This window comes from Anabrus simplex, chromosome 1 (genome assembly GCF_040414725.1).
Source record: "Anabrus simplex isolate iqAnaSimp1 chromosome 1, ASM4041472v1, whole genome shotgun sequence".
In the NCBI taxonomy this organism is placed as follows: domain Eukaryota; kingdom Metazoa; phylum Arthropoda; class Insecta; order Orthoptera; family Tettigoniidae; genus Anabrus; species Anabrus simplex.
The window spans coordinates 1,320,051,730-1,320,067,172 of record NC_090265.1 but is presented as its reverse complement, the minus strand read 5'-3'; the positions used below and the strand labels follow the sequence as shown (position 1 = coordinate 1,320,067,172).

The window sequence follows — 15,443 nt, the reverse complement described above, 5'->3', positions numbered from 1 at the left end:
CTTTCCAGTATTCTTTCCATTATCTTAGCAACATGGGATATTAGAGTAATTCCCCTGTAGTTCTTCAAAACTTTCTTATCACCTTTCTTGAAAATTGGGATGATTATTCCTTTTTGCCAATCCTCAGGGACCTCCTTATTCTCCCAGACATTCCTGAGAACCCGATATGTCCACTGCAGGCCTACAACTCCAGCTGCCTTTATCATCTCCACTGAAATTTCATCTATTCCAGCAGTTTTTCCATTCTTCATCTTTCTTACTGCCATTTCAATTTCATTCATTGTAATTTCTTTATCCATTTCTTCGTCAACTAATTGTCTTTCCTGGTCGTCCATTGAATGACTGTCATCCGTTCTTATGTTCAGCAGCTTCTGAAAATACTCTCTCCATCTATTTCTTATTTCTTCTGGCTTTGTTAAAATTATGCCACCTTCATCCTTCACAAATCTGGTGTTTACTTGATCTCTCTTTTTGTTTCTTAAGATACCATACAGTAATTTCTTGCTGCCCTGCGTATCATCTCTCAATTTCTGTGTGAATAAGGCCCAGCTTTTCCTCTTTTCTTCCTCCACTACTTTCTTGGACAAATTCTTTGCCTCCACATATTTTCTTCTACTTTCTTCAGTCTTAGATGTTTTCCATGCCTTCCATGCCATTTTCTTTTCCTTCACTTTAATCTTTACCCTATCATTCCACCAGTGTGTTTCTTTGTCTTTCACATTTCCTGATGTTCTACCACACACCTTTTTTCCTTGAAATGTATCGGTATCAAAACACTGATCAAGTTACATTAAGAAAATAATAATAATAATAATAATAATAATAATAATAATAATAATAATAATAATAATAATAATAATAATAATAATAATAATAATAATCATCATCAAAATTAATTAAAATTATTAAATCCTGCCAAAAACACTAACAGACCTCATTAGTGTAGTGGGGGACAGGGGTTCAAACCTCGGCACTCCAATCCTTGAACATCTTCCAGTACTGCCACAACTTATATTATCATGCAACAAACTATATCTTTACGAACATAGTGCTGATTCTAGCCCAAGGCTTTCCTTTTTATACGGGCACTTGTTGATGACTCTGTCACCTCGCTAATCCCTGCGTAACTTAGGCAATTGCTCAGATGAGATCTACATTATTAATCTACATAGCATTCTACTCCTTTTCCCCCTCAATTCCTTCTCAGCACTAAATAAACAAAATATGATAACATGCAAATGTAGCCACTAAAAGGGGCCCCAAATTCTATACATAAACAAAGGATCACTCCCTTCCTATATCTAATTAATTAAAACCAAAATGCATAAAAGGATTCCCGACCATTCTCAGGCGGATTAAGCCTATTTATAATGTTATTTTTAACCCTATACTTCATGACTGTTATTTACAAAGGGAAATACTAGCATTGGAGAAGAAACAAAACTTTGTACTCAACGGTTGATGTCTTCGGCCTGGTCCGGAGGTTCCGGAGGCCTACCCATGTTGGATTACTCCATGGCGTTGGATCCTGGAGTCCTGGAGTTCAGAAGTTCCATATCTTGTCTCGCGTAATCCATTTTAGTAGCACACGGATCGCTGAAATTAGATTGTAATTTACACAATTTATCAATTTCTTGCACACGTGTTACCATTCACTCCTATTACTTCTTTGGCTACCCACTGCCAGTTACATGAAGATGAATATACCGGCTACTTTCAGCTAGTCTACCCGAATTGCACTGTTAAGCCGGACATTCCCAGCATCCGTATGATGCAGAACTCTCTACCCCTATCTTCTGTATGGTTTAATAGTTCAGGAACATTCCTCACTAGATTGTTAATCAGTTAATAATCTGACCTGCGCTTTATTCGGAAACAGCGTGGATTTATACAGTTCTATGTTCTCCTTCAGAAATTCTGCGTACTTTCAAGTAGTTGTTATTCAAAATCCTACTTCATATTTCACGCAGTCTTAGTCTATTTTGCAACCGATATCTTAAGTACACCTCATTACCGTAATCGTCTGTTGCCTATCACAAGTTATAAGCGAAAAAACTGAAAAATTTCACTCCCGCTTTGTTCACATAGTATACAAAGGCGCAGTAATTCGATAGCGAACTGGCCGTCGTTTCCCGTCGAAAGCTCCTCAACGAATGCTGAAGCTCCCTGGAAGTGCGAAAAACTTATACTAGCCCCGGTGGTAGGGGCGGTTTAGTGAGCTCATCCCCACTCTTATTTCGACTGCTCCTGGATAAACCAGCCTGTCGAAATTTGCAATACGCTAGACTGTGTGACTCGGTTATGCACAAGTGCGCTGTGATATGCGGAGTTATGTTCGGCGGATCTGCAGTAATTAATTTATCATCTTGGAGGGGAAGTAGGGAGTCCCCGAAGGCATCTGGTTTTTCACTAGGCGTACGTACGCTAACGGAGTTATATAAGTTGTTTACCAACGCCTTTCGCTTGGAGAGTATTTTCTATCAGAACTCCTGACTTTATAATTCCACCAAAATTCAGCACACTGCTCTGACGGGTGCAGTTTTGCTAATCAAGCCTTATTTACGCCGAAAATGCATTAAATTTAGCCCGATCGCTTTGGCATCGCTGTACGCTGGCATTTGTTTTCCAATATGGAGTCACTAAATAGTGTTCTTCTCCTGCTTCTTCTATGACGTGTGCCTAGTTCGGGGATTCTTTAAGCCACCCAGTGGGCGGGTGAAGGCGCCTCTCTGGCGGGCGTCTTATTGCACAACCTGATGATACACCCAACATCCACACAAAGAGAGCTAGCTGCCTGCTTTCTAACCAAGCATATCACTTGAAATAAATACTAATTGTGCCGGTACGGTCACAATAGGTATCCAGTCAGTTACAACATTTTTGCCATAAACAGCAAAAATCTTCTCCTGGGCTCATATAGCAGTTTTGCCCCTGTGATAGTAACAGCATTTAAGCTGCCATAAACTTCCATGCTGACAAATACAAAACTACGCAGATTGTAATAGGTGCTTGCAGTATCAGAATTATAAACCAAATTAACAACTATGTTGTTGTTCCCTTGGTTGTGGTGATCTCGGCAACTTCTCTGCCTGGGTTGTACAGCAGATGTGCAGATTCATGAGGTAAATATTTATGATTGTCTGGAATGAACTTGTTTCCAACCCAGTAATTCAACAGTGAAACATACACCAAACTTGATTTGACTGATCTTAATGTGATCAGTGGTGATAGTGATGTTAGTGGTTATTGTTTTAAGAGAAAGTACAACTGGGAAACCCTCTTCTATTAACTCTAATCGCAAGAAAAATGGATGAGGTCTGAACTTTGAAGGTATCAGCAAAAGAAAGGGAAGGGCCATGAAGGGCGTGAAAATGAAATATTCCATAGGCCTCACTGTTGGGGTCAGAAGAGAACAAGAGTTGACCAAAGGAGGTCAGAGAGGAAATATGAAGGTGAGGAGCTTGGCATGAGGAAGTGGAAGCAATGCCAAACTCAGCTAGGAAACCTGTTGTCACCAACCCATGCTTCCTGGGTCCCTTTCAGTCACCTTTTACAGCAGGCAGGGGATGCTATGAGTGTATTCTACCACCCCCACCCACAGCGGGGATGGCAGATCAGTGTTAAGAGTTTTATAGTTTCTGGAATGACTATATGTACAGCATATTCCTTTGACTACAGTTTTAATGGAAATATGAAAAAAAAATTCCAGGCAGTTAAATAAATTTGTTATTGTGATTTTAGGTATCTGAGGATGTTCACTGAACTGAGTGAAACAGCAACTACCACACTTGTAACATACATTCTGATATATCCCCTCGTCACCAACCACTCCTTTCTCTTGCAGATACCACTTCTGCGCAAAAATGTCCAATGGTCTGGCCAGTCATGATCAAAACCTGTTTCCCTTTGACCCCATGAACCTTTGGTCTTGATTTTGTGATCTTCTTCACCACATGTATTTTCACTTTACAAAGCAAATTTACTATGTCCTCTTGTTCAATACATATACAGTATATCTCCATCTTTTATTACTCCACCTAAAGACGGAGATATGTATATGTATTGAACACGAGGGCATATTAAATTTGCTTTGTAAAGTGAAAACCGTCAATGCGGAAAGATTTTAATATCTTGTAACATGTATTTTTGGTGCTAGTTTTGTCTTTTACAGGATCACAAGTAGATTTGATGACTTGTACTTTTTCAGTCTTGCTCATTTTGCTCATTGACATAAAGCAACCACTTATTTTACACATTTTGAACAAAGATTGTACTTATTTAACTTACTGTAGAGTTATTAAAAAATCACGGCAACATCTGAATGTGCAGAACGTACATAGAACTGATAATTTGACATTAGAAACAATCGGAAAGTGAAAAAAAGTTCCTTTTTCTAGCTGCACTACAAACCTATGAAGTCTTTGAAATATGTATTGTACCAGGACAATGCCCGTACTTTGAGACTGGAGACCACGAGATTGGACGCAGGGCATGTATGGTACATTAAATTGGAGCAGGTGCAGAGAATGAGACGGTAAACACCAAATGAAGTTCATAGTCTTTTTGAACCTCAAATTATTAAGGAAAAACTAGTCTTATATCACCTCAGTACAGTGTAACAGGCATGAGATCTCCTTGTACTGTTGTCCTGGGTCGAACCTCATGTCCTCTTGCCCAGCAGTGATCCTCTTGTTCAGGTCAGGAAACAGCAGTCAACACCATGGAAACCACATACTATTCCCTCGATGGCTGATCTAGGAGTTCCAGAAGTTTTGGAAGTTCCCAGATATTCAAGAATATCTTGGAGTTCAATCGGTAGATTGTGTGCACCCAAGATGACAAGAGTAAGCACACATGTGGGTTCATCCAACTAGGATAATGACTGAGTGATGAAGTGAAAATATTAATTGGTGCTCATTGGTGCCATGAAGGGCTTAAAGAAATGTCCATGTTCATGAAAAATGTCAGTAAAATCAGGCACAAGACATCTTTTGAAATGAACTGCCCTTTGAGATGAAAATCAAATAATTCAACTAGAACTTTGTAGTTGAATGTCAATGAAATCAAGTCTGCACCTTGTCTAAACAACACTTACATTTGATAACACATGAAAATAAAATATTTAATGTCCTACTGTATATGTTCACAGACTTTGAGGATGCAAATGACCTTTATGTTATGTGTAACACAGTTCGGAGAGTTTATTCATAATTGAACACTGCTAATTACTGAAGAAAATATTATTTACAAAACTTAATACAACACTCACTTTGACTGGATACTCACAGTCAAATATAATACGTGTGAAATTAGTCTCGTTCACATGATGTTTTCACCTTGAAATGCGACACTGTTAGAAGATAAATAATGTAGTGAAATTAGTTCCATTCACTTAACAGATTGAATCTAAAGAGATAGAACACTATTCCTAAGTCAGTTTTAATTATGAAATTGGTTCTGTTTACACAATGTTTAGACCTGTAAATTACGATAAGTTATTTTATGTAAAGCTAGCACTGTCTAAATGTTACACAGTTCAGTTTGACCTTGAAACTATCCTCAATTGCTCCCTGAGTGGCAATGCCTGGTTACAGGCTTTTCTTCCTGTTGGTTCTGGAGGCCTCGGCATTCATCAGGCTGTAGATTTGGTGATTCCACCACTTTTAATATCTTTCTATGGTTCTCTTCATCTTGTCAAGGCTCTCCTTCCACCTGGTGAATGCCTGAACCCTGATGCTGCTGTACAAGAGAGCACATTTCGGTGGTCAAGCTTATTCGGCATAGTTCTCCCTGATATTGGCAAAATAATTATTCAAGCTGCTTGGGATGCTCCTCTTGTCAGTCATCTCCACTTGCTTCTGCAGCAGCTAACTGGTAGTTTTCAAGACAAAGTCCGTCTCCTCGCTGCTTCTTCTCCTGAATCCGGTGCATAGCTCCAAGCATTACCTTCACCTTCACTTGGTCTTCATCTTTCCAATGAGAGTTTCAGTATCGCTGTGGCTTTACGTTTGGGAGCAGCCGTCTGCGAGCCTCACCAATGCTCAGCTTGCGGTGTCTATGTAGATCGGCGTGGCCTCCATGGTCTTTCCTGTTTGAAAAGTAAAGGCAGAAGTTTCTTCTGTATGAGAGCGCACTGGCTGCTGTCGTTCTGACAGTAAAAGGCCGGACGGAATGACACTTGTGCCATGGAAAAGGGGTAAATCTCTCTTGTGGGATTTTACTTATGCCGACACATTCGCCCAGTCCAATCTTTCCCCTTCATGATTGAGTGCTAGAGGTGCAGCCTTGAATAGGGAAAATACTAAAAGAAGAAAATACAGCAATTTGTTGGACAAATTTTTCTTCGTGCCAGTAGCCATTGAATCGAGTGGTACCAGGGGTAATGAGGGCCTCAGTTTTACCAGAGAGGTTGGCAAATGGATTGCTCAGATTTCTGGTGATACGTGATCAACTGCTTATCTAATTCAGCACATCGGCATAGCTCTAATGCGTGGTAATGTCACATCCATTCTCGATACACTACCACGTGGTAAAGAGCTGGATGAAGTTTTTCTTCTTTATTGTATGACTTTGTATTTTATGGTTGTTCAGGATATATTAAAATACTAGTTTAATAAATATAGCCAAAACATATTTTTCCTAAATTAATTAAATTTATATTAGTAAATTGCAAAAAAAGTTATTTCACACAAAGAATGGTATTTCATAAATAAATGATGTGAAATTATTCCTAAATGTTAATTTCATAAAATAATCTAAGTGTTCGATCTCTGATTTATGTTCGGAGAAATTCTAAGTTCGAATTCAATTTGACACATTTTTAATTCATGAGTACCCTGAGTATTCAATGCATGGGAGAAATTCTAAGTTCGATTATACTAAGTTACTAGGCGCTTGAGAAATGTTTAAGTACAGCACTTTTTCATTTCACTCGCAAATATTCGGTGTTATGATGACTGGCTACACGGCTAAGCTCCTAAAACGTAGTCAGGTAAAGGGTTTGTTCTCACCAGTATTGTAGGTTTCCGCCAACTTTGACGTTTTGTTACACTGACACCCAGCAGCAGCCAGCCTCACGAGTCTGACTACGGAGTAAGACTGTACTGTTGTTCTGTATTCACAGCTTATTTATACCAAAGTCATGGATGGCAGTTGTTTCTTTCCCCATCAAATAACTTTTCTAATCCTTGATGAGGCTTGGTGGAGCTGAAGGTATTAAAGCAGTGAGTATAGTAGTGTTAATCTCATGTTTTCTACCATAATTACTATCGGAGCTATTCACAACAGAAGGAATGGAATGTTTGGTGGGTCATAACTTAGCCTTGGTGAGTTAGAGCAGGTTGCAACGCAACTCATCACATGTTCACTAACTAGCGGCTCGCAAGCACGTGTGACACATTTTTCTTTGAAATAGTTTGACAATGATCACTGGACCAGTGTTCCTGGTTCATCATCCATGGTACCAATGTACGAGAATCAGAAATGAAAATTGAATTTGTGAACACATTACCATCTGTTGGAATATTTAAAATAAATTTTTCTGTCAATAAATCAGAGTTCTTCTTTTATAACTTGGGAAAAATAGGTGCCTGTACTGCATACTGTTGCATACCAGCAGAAAAAAAGCATGGTTTCTTACCAATTTGATCAGTATTACAGCTTCGGCTTTCATGGCCATCGTCTTGATAGGTAGTCCACCACTGACCTTCTGAGAGAACAAACCCTTAAAAAATGCCAGATACAGTTTCAGGTGAAAAAGTGGGGGTATACACCCAGTTCAACCATCAACCATCTTCTGTATTCACCAATCTGTCTTGGTTTTGAAATCTAAGTTAATGCAGAAAGCTGAGCAGAACCTGCACTGAATTTAGTAGACAGTATTATGACCTTGTATGCCATACAACTTGTTGATAGTATTGCTAATGAATGTAGGGCTGGGTTAACAACAGTTATAGTTACAGGGGAAATTATTACAAGAGGGTAAGGGTTGATTATTTTCATGGACAGGGAGAAGGTTGTTGAGGTTTGATGAATGCCTAAATCTAACTATAGGAAATATAAGACAGGACTCCAGGTGTAGGATGCATTAGAGAGGATTGAAGCTTCAAGAAGCTTTCAGAAATTATTAAATTCATGGAGACCATGATAGTAGGTGTTATGTTGTGGATCTGGTTTCTTATGGGGTCTGGGTTGGAATTTATTGGTTGTTTGTTAAGCAGTATATAATGTGTCTTCAAAGTGTCACAAAGGCTAATGAAGAAAGGATGGAAAATACTGTAGGTTACTCAAAATTTTTAAAACTATATAACCAATACTTTACATAGGTAGGACTGCAACATGATCAGGCAGAGAGAGAGGGTAAGAGAATGAATATGTGGTGTTACAAAAGAGAAACTGAAGATAACTTGTATAGAGTAAATCACGAAAGAAGATATTACTAAATGAAAGCATGAGAAGAGAATGGTCTGACCAGGAGAAAGAAGGTAAGAGGAAACATCTTGAGACATTCAAGACTTGTTCAGTATGTTTCAGAAAACTGTAAAAAATTTATGATAAGGTTATATCAAGATTGAAAAAGCAATACAGAGAAGTACAGTGACTTGCAGTATTTTCTGTATGAAACCTGAGCATTCGCACGAGGCAAAGCCAAGGCCGGTTGGCTTCCTCTATGCTCATGGCCCACCTGCCACAGCTGGTCTGTACTCTGAATTCACTTCTTAAATCTGTCAATCTGCGTGTACAATATAAGAAGCTAAACTAAATTCTTATATCATAACAAATGCTGGAAATGTTGCCAATTTGGTATAATTTTTCTTCTTTAAACACTGTAGGTCTTTGCATTGTGTTTCTCATTTATCACTGAACCAGTAGTCTCAAACTTACTCACTAGATCATGAATTGAAGTTCTGGAAGGAGGCCTGTGGAACCTCCTGATAAACTCTGCATGAACATAACGAGCTGATTCATATTTATAACACCATTTACATATTAAAGTATGTTGCTCTAAAAGTAACCATCTTCCTATCTTTAAAAACAAATGTAGCATGGAGATTGAAGAACAGGATGCAAGCCAAATAGCCATGTGGGCCGTAGGTGGGGGGGGAAAATCAGCCAGCCAGCCACCCAGCCTTGGTTCAGCTGCATGCGAGCAGTCTGGTTTTATAAGGAAAACCCTTTACTAAGTCAAGGAAATGAAAGACAGTATTAAAATTTAGAATAACATAAAAGAAAAGTATTATGACACAATTCTTCATCATCATCAGTCTCTTGAAATTATATCTGACAACTGGCATGAGCTTTGGAGAGGTCGGGTAGCTTCTTATTGAACGTCACACACACTAACACGTCAAATGTTTTCAGTGATGCAAGAAGGGAAGATGGGGAGAACTAGTAAAGTATCAAGGATAGCCTTAATGAAGGTACAGCCCAAGAATTTGCCTAGGGTAAAAATAGGAAGACACTATGGAAAACCATCCTCAGGGCTGCCAAAGTTGGGATTCAAATCGACAGTCTTGCTCAGTGAGAATGTGTAGGATATCAAATGTGGAGCGGGGTGAAATTCATTATACTGAAAGAAAGATGGAAATGGTAGGTCTAATGTTTAATGTTCTAAGTCTCAAAGTGGAGGGAGAAGATAAGAGATGCTCTACTAGTGACTTAAAGAGTGACATAAAAGAAGTAATGTGCAGGCATATATAGGGATATGTAGACAGTTGTTTCATTTATAAAGTATAGACTAATCAGTAGAATGAATATTTTCAAACACAGTATTTCTCATAAATGTCATTTCAATATCAACTGCATATGCTATCTATCCTTCAAATATGTTTATTGAGAAAATAAACAATATTTCTAAGTAATTTGTAATTGATATGCTATTATTGTTCTGCCTCATGGAGTGACTGTGCATGTTAATACACTATGGTTATGGAGCAAAGCTCTGCATTCGGGAGGTGAGTGGGTTCTAACCCCACCATCAGCTGTCCTGAGAATGGTTTTCTGTGATTTCCAGGCAAATGCTGAGGCAGTTCCTATTCATAGGCCACAGCCATTTCCTTCCACTTCCTTACCCAGTTTCATTCACCATCATTCATTTTATCTTCATTAGCTCCTCAACTGAGGTTGATGTCAGGAAAGACTGATGTGCACATGTTTAAAGATAAATATTAAATGCTAGAGGAAAATTTTCTATTTGTTGTATGGTTTACAGATTATAGCTGCACCATACCAGGATAGACTTTCCATTTTACTGGCTCAAGAACTAGAGGTAGCATTTGGCGGCTGGGTACCACCTCCAGAAATTCATCGTGAAGGAACATTTGTGGAGCATTCTTAACATAACTGTAAGCAAGTAATTCACTACAGCATTTTCTGCTTGGATTTTTAAATCCAGTTTGGTTCCTCTGATACTCTGTGGTCAAAAAGCTATTATTTGACTTTTTATGGAAGCCAGTCAAGCAGATGGGTGTTTTATTAAATGTGATACGGTAGCTGATCTCATAGCAGATGACATAAAGCTATTCATGAATATTATGGGATTGTAAGTTTTTCCCTACTGGCATCTCTTCAGAGGCTATCTGTTTTGAGGTCCCACATTATTCATACATCATTACCTACAAGCAATGCAATATTATTTCTCTTTGTATGTATATATATATATATTTCTTTATAGACTACTCTGTCATTTTAAGGAATCATCACAAATGTTGTGACTGTAGTGGCCTTAAGTGTTATAGCCTCATTATAACAGTTGGTGAAATATTTCTAGCTCTGTACACTTTAGCACAAAGATTGTGAGATGGTCTTTACAGTTGTAAATTAAGGAAATATTGCTTAATATATGCCTATGAATTCTGGTCTGTTCTTAGTGATAGCCTGATAGGGTACTGGTGTGAAACTTTCTAATTGCCTTTTCTTCTGTACCCTGTAATAATTGTAAATACCATACCTACTTTATAGCAATAAATCATACTTCTGACATGTTTTATATTCATTTCATACTGTATTATTAATAATAAAATCTTACTGTGTATGCATTTCTAAATTTCTTTTCTCAGACTCACTTGTCATGTAAGTAATGCAACCAGCTAGAGGGAAAAGTATTCTAGACATGGTGCTGATAAAACCAGATGAGCTTTATAAAGAAACTGAAGTGACAGGTGGCATAAGTGATTATGAAGCTTAGTAGTAGTTAAAAATAAATGTAATAGGAAGGAACATCATAAAAGTAGGACTATTAGGCAATACCACATGAGTGATAAGTGAAGTACAGGGAAATTTTTAAAAAGCAATTTACCGGGCGAGTTGGTCGTGTGGTTAGGAGAGCACGGCTGTGAGCTTGCATCCGGGAGATAGTGGGTTCAAACCCCACTGTCGGCAGCCCTGAAGATGGTTTTCCATTGTTTCCCATTTTCACACAGGCAAAGGGTACGTCCAAGATGCACGCTGGTTTTCTGAGTCAGACAGTCGGCGCTGAATGTCTGACTCCGAGTGGCAGGTGGGATGTGGCCACTATGAAAGCTGGTTGTCAGCGCAGACAGAGCTGCCACAAAAGAAAAGATATGAAATACAACTGATCAGTGTAGCATGGAACTAACAAGAGTACAGGCTGCAGCTCTATTGCTGCTAAGTGACAATGTTACAACCAAGTTAAAACGAATGAGAAGTGATATACATCCAATAAATGAATTAAAATATATTTATGGGAAGTACAAACACCTTTTTCCACAGTTACTTGTCGACGAAAACAGATTTTTGAATATTTCAGAATGAGTTCGGATACGTTTTGTTTTATTTTGTTAAAATTTGAACACAGGCTTACGAAGAACTGGGCGAATTACCACACTCAACATGAAAATCAACAGCCTGCGTGGCAGGTTGTCTGAAACCAGAATGAACGAATCATTCCGGTAAATATCTGAGTCAGACTACCAGTGTGCAGGCTTCCTGCGCGCAGGTGCATTATGGCCAGTCCCGCTTAAAAACACAGGACATACTTATGTCGACTCGGCGCCGACTGTCGGACTCAGTAAACCAGTGTGCATCTTGGACGTACGCAAATGTACCTTGTTGAAGGCTACGGCTGTTATCTTCCCACTCCTAGGCCTTTCCAATCCCATCATCGCCATAAGACCTATCTGTGTTGGTGCGACATAAAGCTAATAGCAAAACAAAGCAATTGTGTCTGGCTCCATGGCTAAATGGTTAGCGCGCTGGCCTTTGGTCACAGGGGTCCCGGGTTCGGTTCCCGGCAGGTTCGGGAATTTTAACTATCATTGGTTAATTTCTCTGGCACGGGGACTGGGTGTATGTGTTGTCTTCATCATTATTTTATCGCAGGCGGAAATGTAGTAAGCAGTCTGGCCTATGCCGACGACTTGGTCTTAATGGCAGATTGTGCCAAAAGCCTGTAGTCTAGTATCTTGGAAAATAGGTGCAATGAGTATGGTATGAAAATTAGCCTTTCGAAGACTAAATTGATGTCAGTAGGTAAGAAATCCAAGAGAACTGAATGTCAGATTGGTGATACAAAGCTAGAACAGGTCAATAATTTCAAGTATTTAGGTTGTGTGTTCTCCCAGGATGATAATATAGTAAGTGAGATTGAATCAAGGTGTAGTAAAGCTAATGCAGTGAGCTCGCAGTTGCGATCAACGGTATTCTGTAAGAAGGAAGTCATCTCTCAGACAAACTATCTTTACATCGGTCTGTTTTCACACCAACTTTGCTTTACGGGAGCGAAAGCTGGGTGGACTCAGGATATCTTATTCATAAGTTAGAAGTAACAGACATGAAAGCAGCGAGAATGATTGCTGGTAAAAACAGGTGGGAACAATGGCAGGGGGTACTCGGAATGAGGAAATAAAGGCTAATTTAGGAATGAACTCGATGGATGAAGCTTTACACATAAACCGGCTTTGGTGGTGGGGTCCTGTGAAGCAAATGGAGGAGGATAGGTTACCTAGAAGAATATTGGACTCTGTTATGGAGGGTAAAAGAAGTAGAGGAAGACCAAGATGACGATGGTTATACTCAGTTTCTAATGATTTAAAGACAAGAGGTATAGAACTAAATGAGGCCACAGCACTAGTTGCAAAATAGAGGATTGTGGCAACGTTTAGTAAATTCACAGAGGCTTGCAGACTGAATGCTGAAAGGCATAACAGTCTTTAATGATAATGAGTGTACGTATGTATTTATGTATAATAATAATAATAATAATAATAATAATAATAATAATAATAATAATAATAATAATAATAATAATAATAATAATAATAATAATACTGTTACATAACAACATAGAATAAGGCAACACTTAAGTAACGGCAAACAAAACATAAATTAAGCTCCTATTCGGAGAACAGTAGCTGGCAATACGACATTAAAAAAAATTACCTTCCAGCAAAAAAAAAAGAGAGAGACCAAAATAAATTAGCATAATATTAGTACCTTCCATCTTTTCCAACACTCCCTTCCTCTCTCCTTCTGCCTGCAAACCATCATTCTTTGACGTTTTATTATCATCCTTTCTTTTCCTATCTTCTAGGCCTTTATTTTTTTCCTCACATGTTCTTCAGGCTCTAGCTTCTCCCCTTCAACATAGAGTCTCTCCCTTTCTTATTCACCCTCAGGTCAAATCACTGTATCTGTTTTTTCTTCAACATTACCTACTAGCACATACTAAGCCTACGGGCGTCAAATAGAAAGACCTGCACTTGGCGAGCCGAAAATGTCCTCAGACACTCCCGGCACTAAAAGCCATACGCCATTTCATTTCAAAGCAATTATGATCAATGGAAAATGTAAACAGCCTATGGGATGTGTTTAAAACAGTTGTTAAGGAATGTGAAAACAGGTTGTTGATGTTTGAGTCATCAGTCCATAGACTGGTTTGATGCAGCTCTCCATGCCACCCTATCCTGTGCTAACCTTTTCATTTCTACGTAACTACTGCATCCTACATCTGCTCTAATCTGCTTGTCATATTCAAACCTTGGTCTACCCCTACTGCTCTTACCACCTGCACTTCCTTCAAAAACTAACTGCACAAGTCCTGGGTGTCTTAAGATGTGTCCTATCATTCTATGTCTTCTTCTTGTCAAATTTAGCTAAATCGATCCCCTCTCACCAATTCGATTCAGTATCTCTTCATTCGTGATTCGATGTATCCATATCACCTTCAGCATTCTTCTGTAACACCACATTTCAAAAGCTTCTATTATCTTTCTTTCTGAGCTAGTTATCGTCCATGTTTCACTTCCATAGAATGCCACGCTCCACACGAAAGTCTTCAAAAACATCTCTCTAATTCCTATATCAACGTTTGAAGTGAGCAAATTTCTTTTCTGAAGAAAGCTCTTCCTTGCCTGTGCTAATCTTGTACTCCTTACCCAAGACTTCATCCAAACCATTCAGCAGCTTCTCGAGATCTTCTGCAGTCTTAGATAAAATAACAATATCATCGGCAAATCTCAAGGTTTTGATTTCCTCTCCTTGGATTTGATTCCCTTTCCAAATTCCTCTTTGATTTCCTTTACTGCCTGTTCTATGTAAACATTGAAGAGGAGGGTGGACAAACTGCAGCCTTGCCTCACTTCCTTCTGGATTGCTGCTTCTTTTTCAAAGCCCTCGATTCTTATCACTGCAGACTGATTTTTATACAGATTGTAGATAATTCTTCGTTCTCAGTATCTGATCCCAATCACCTTCAGAATCATAAATAGCTTGGTCCAATCAACATTATCAAATGCCTTTTCTAGATCTACAAATGCCATGTACGTGGGCTTGTCCTTCTTGATTCGATCCTCTAAGATCAGACGTAAAGTCAGGATTGCTTCACGTGTTCCTACATTTCTTCTGAAGCCAAATTGATCTTCTCCCAACTCAGCTTCAACTTGTTTTTCCATTCTTCTGTAAATAATACATGTTAAAATTTTGCAGGCATGAGATACTAAACTAATGGTGCGGTAGTTTTCACACCTGTCAGCACCGGCTTTCTTGGGAATAGGTATAACAACATTCTGCCGAAAATCAGATGGGACTTCTCCTGTCTCATACATCTTACACACTAAATGGAATAACCATGCCATGCTGCATTCTCCTAAGGCAGTCAGTAATTCGAAAGGAATGTCATCAATTCCAGGTGCCTTGTTCCTATTTAGGTCTCTCACAGCTCTGTCAAACTCTGACCTCATAATTGGGTCTCCCATTTCATCAGCATCAACAGCCTCTTCTTGTTCCAGAACCAAATTATCTACATCTTTACCTTGATACAACTGTTGGATATGTTCGTGCCAACTTTCTGCTTTGTCTTCTTTCCCTAGAAGTGGCTTTCCATCTGAGCTCTTTATATTCATACACCTAGATTTCCTTTCCCCAAAGGTTTCCTTCATTTTCCTGTATGCAACATCTACCTTTCTCAGGACCATACAACTTTCGAC

General features: G+C 38.8%; 1 protein-coding gene across 2 annotated transcripts in view; it reads left to right on the top strand.

The window, feature by feature from the left end:
- Positions 1 to 10,978, top strand: part of LOC136858303 (fatty-acid amide hydrolase 2) — a 228,006-nt gene extending 217,028 nt beyond the window's left edge. For both annotated transcript variants that reach the window (XM_067137742.2, XM_068225486.1), the window contains exon 12: positions 10,211 to 10,978. In XM_067137742.2, coding sequence (XP_066993843.2) covers positions 10,211 to 10,336 — 126 coding nt within the window. In that variant the 3' untranslated portion in view covers positions 10,337 to 10,978. The remainder of the gene's footprint in view (positions 1 to 10,210) is intronic.
- The last annotated feature ends 4,465 nt before the right edge of the window (positions 10,979 to 15,443 follow it).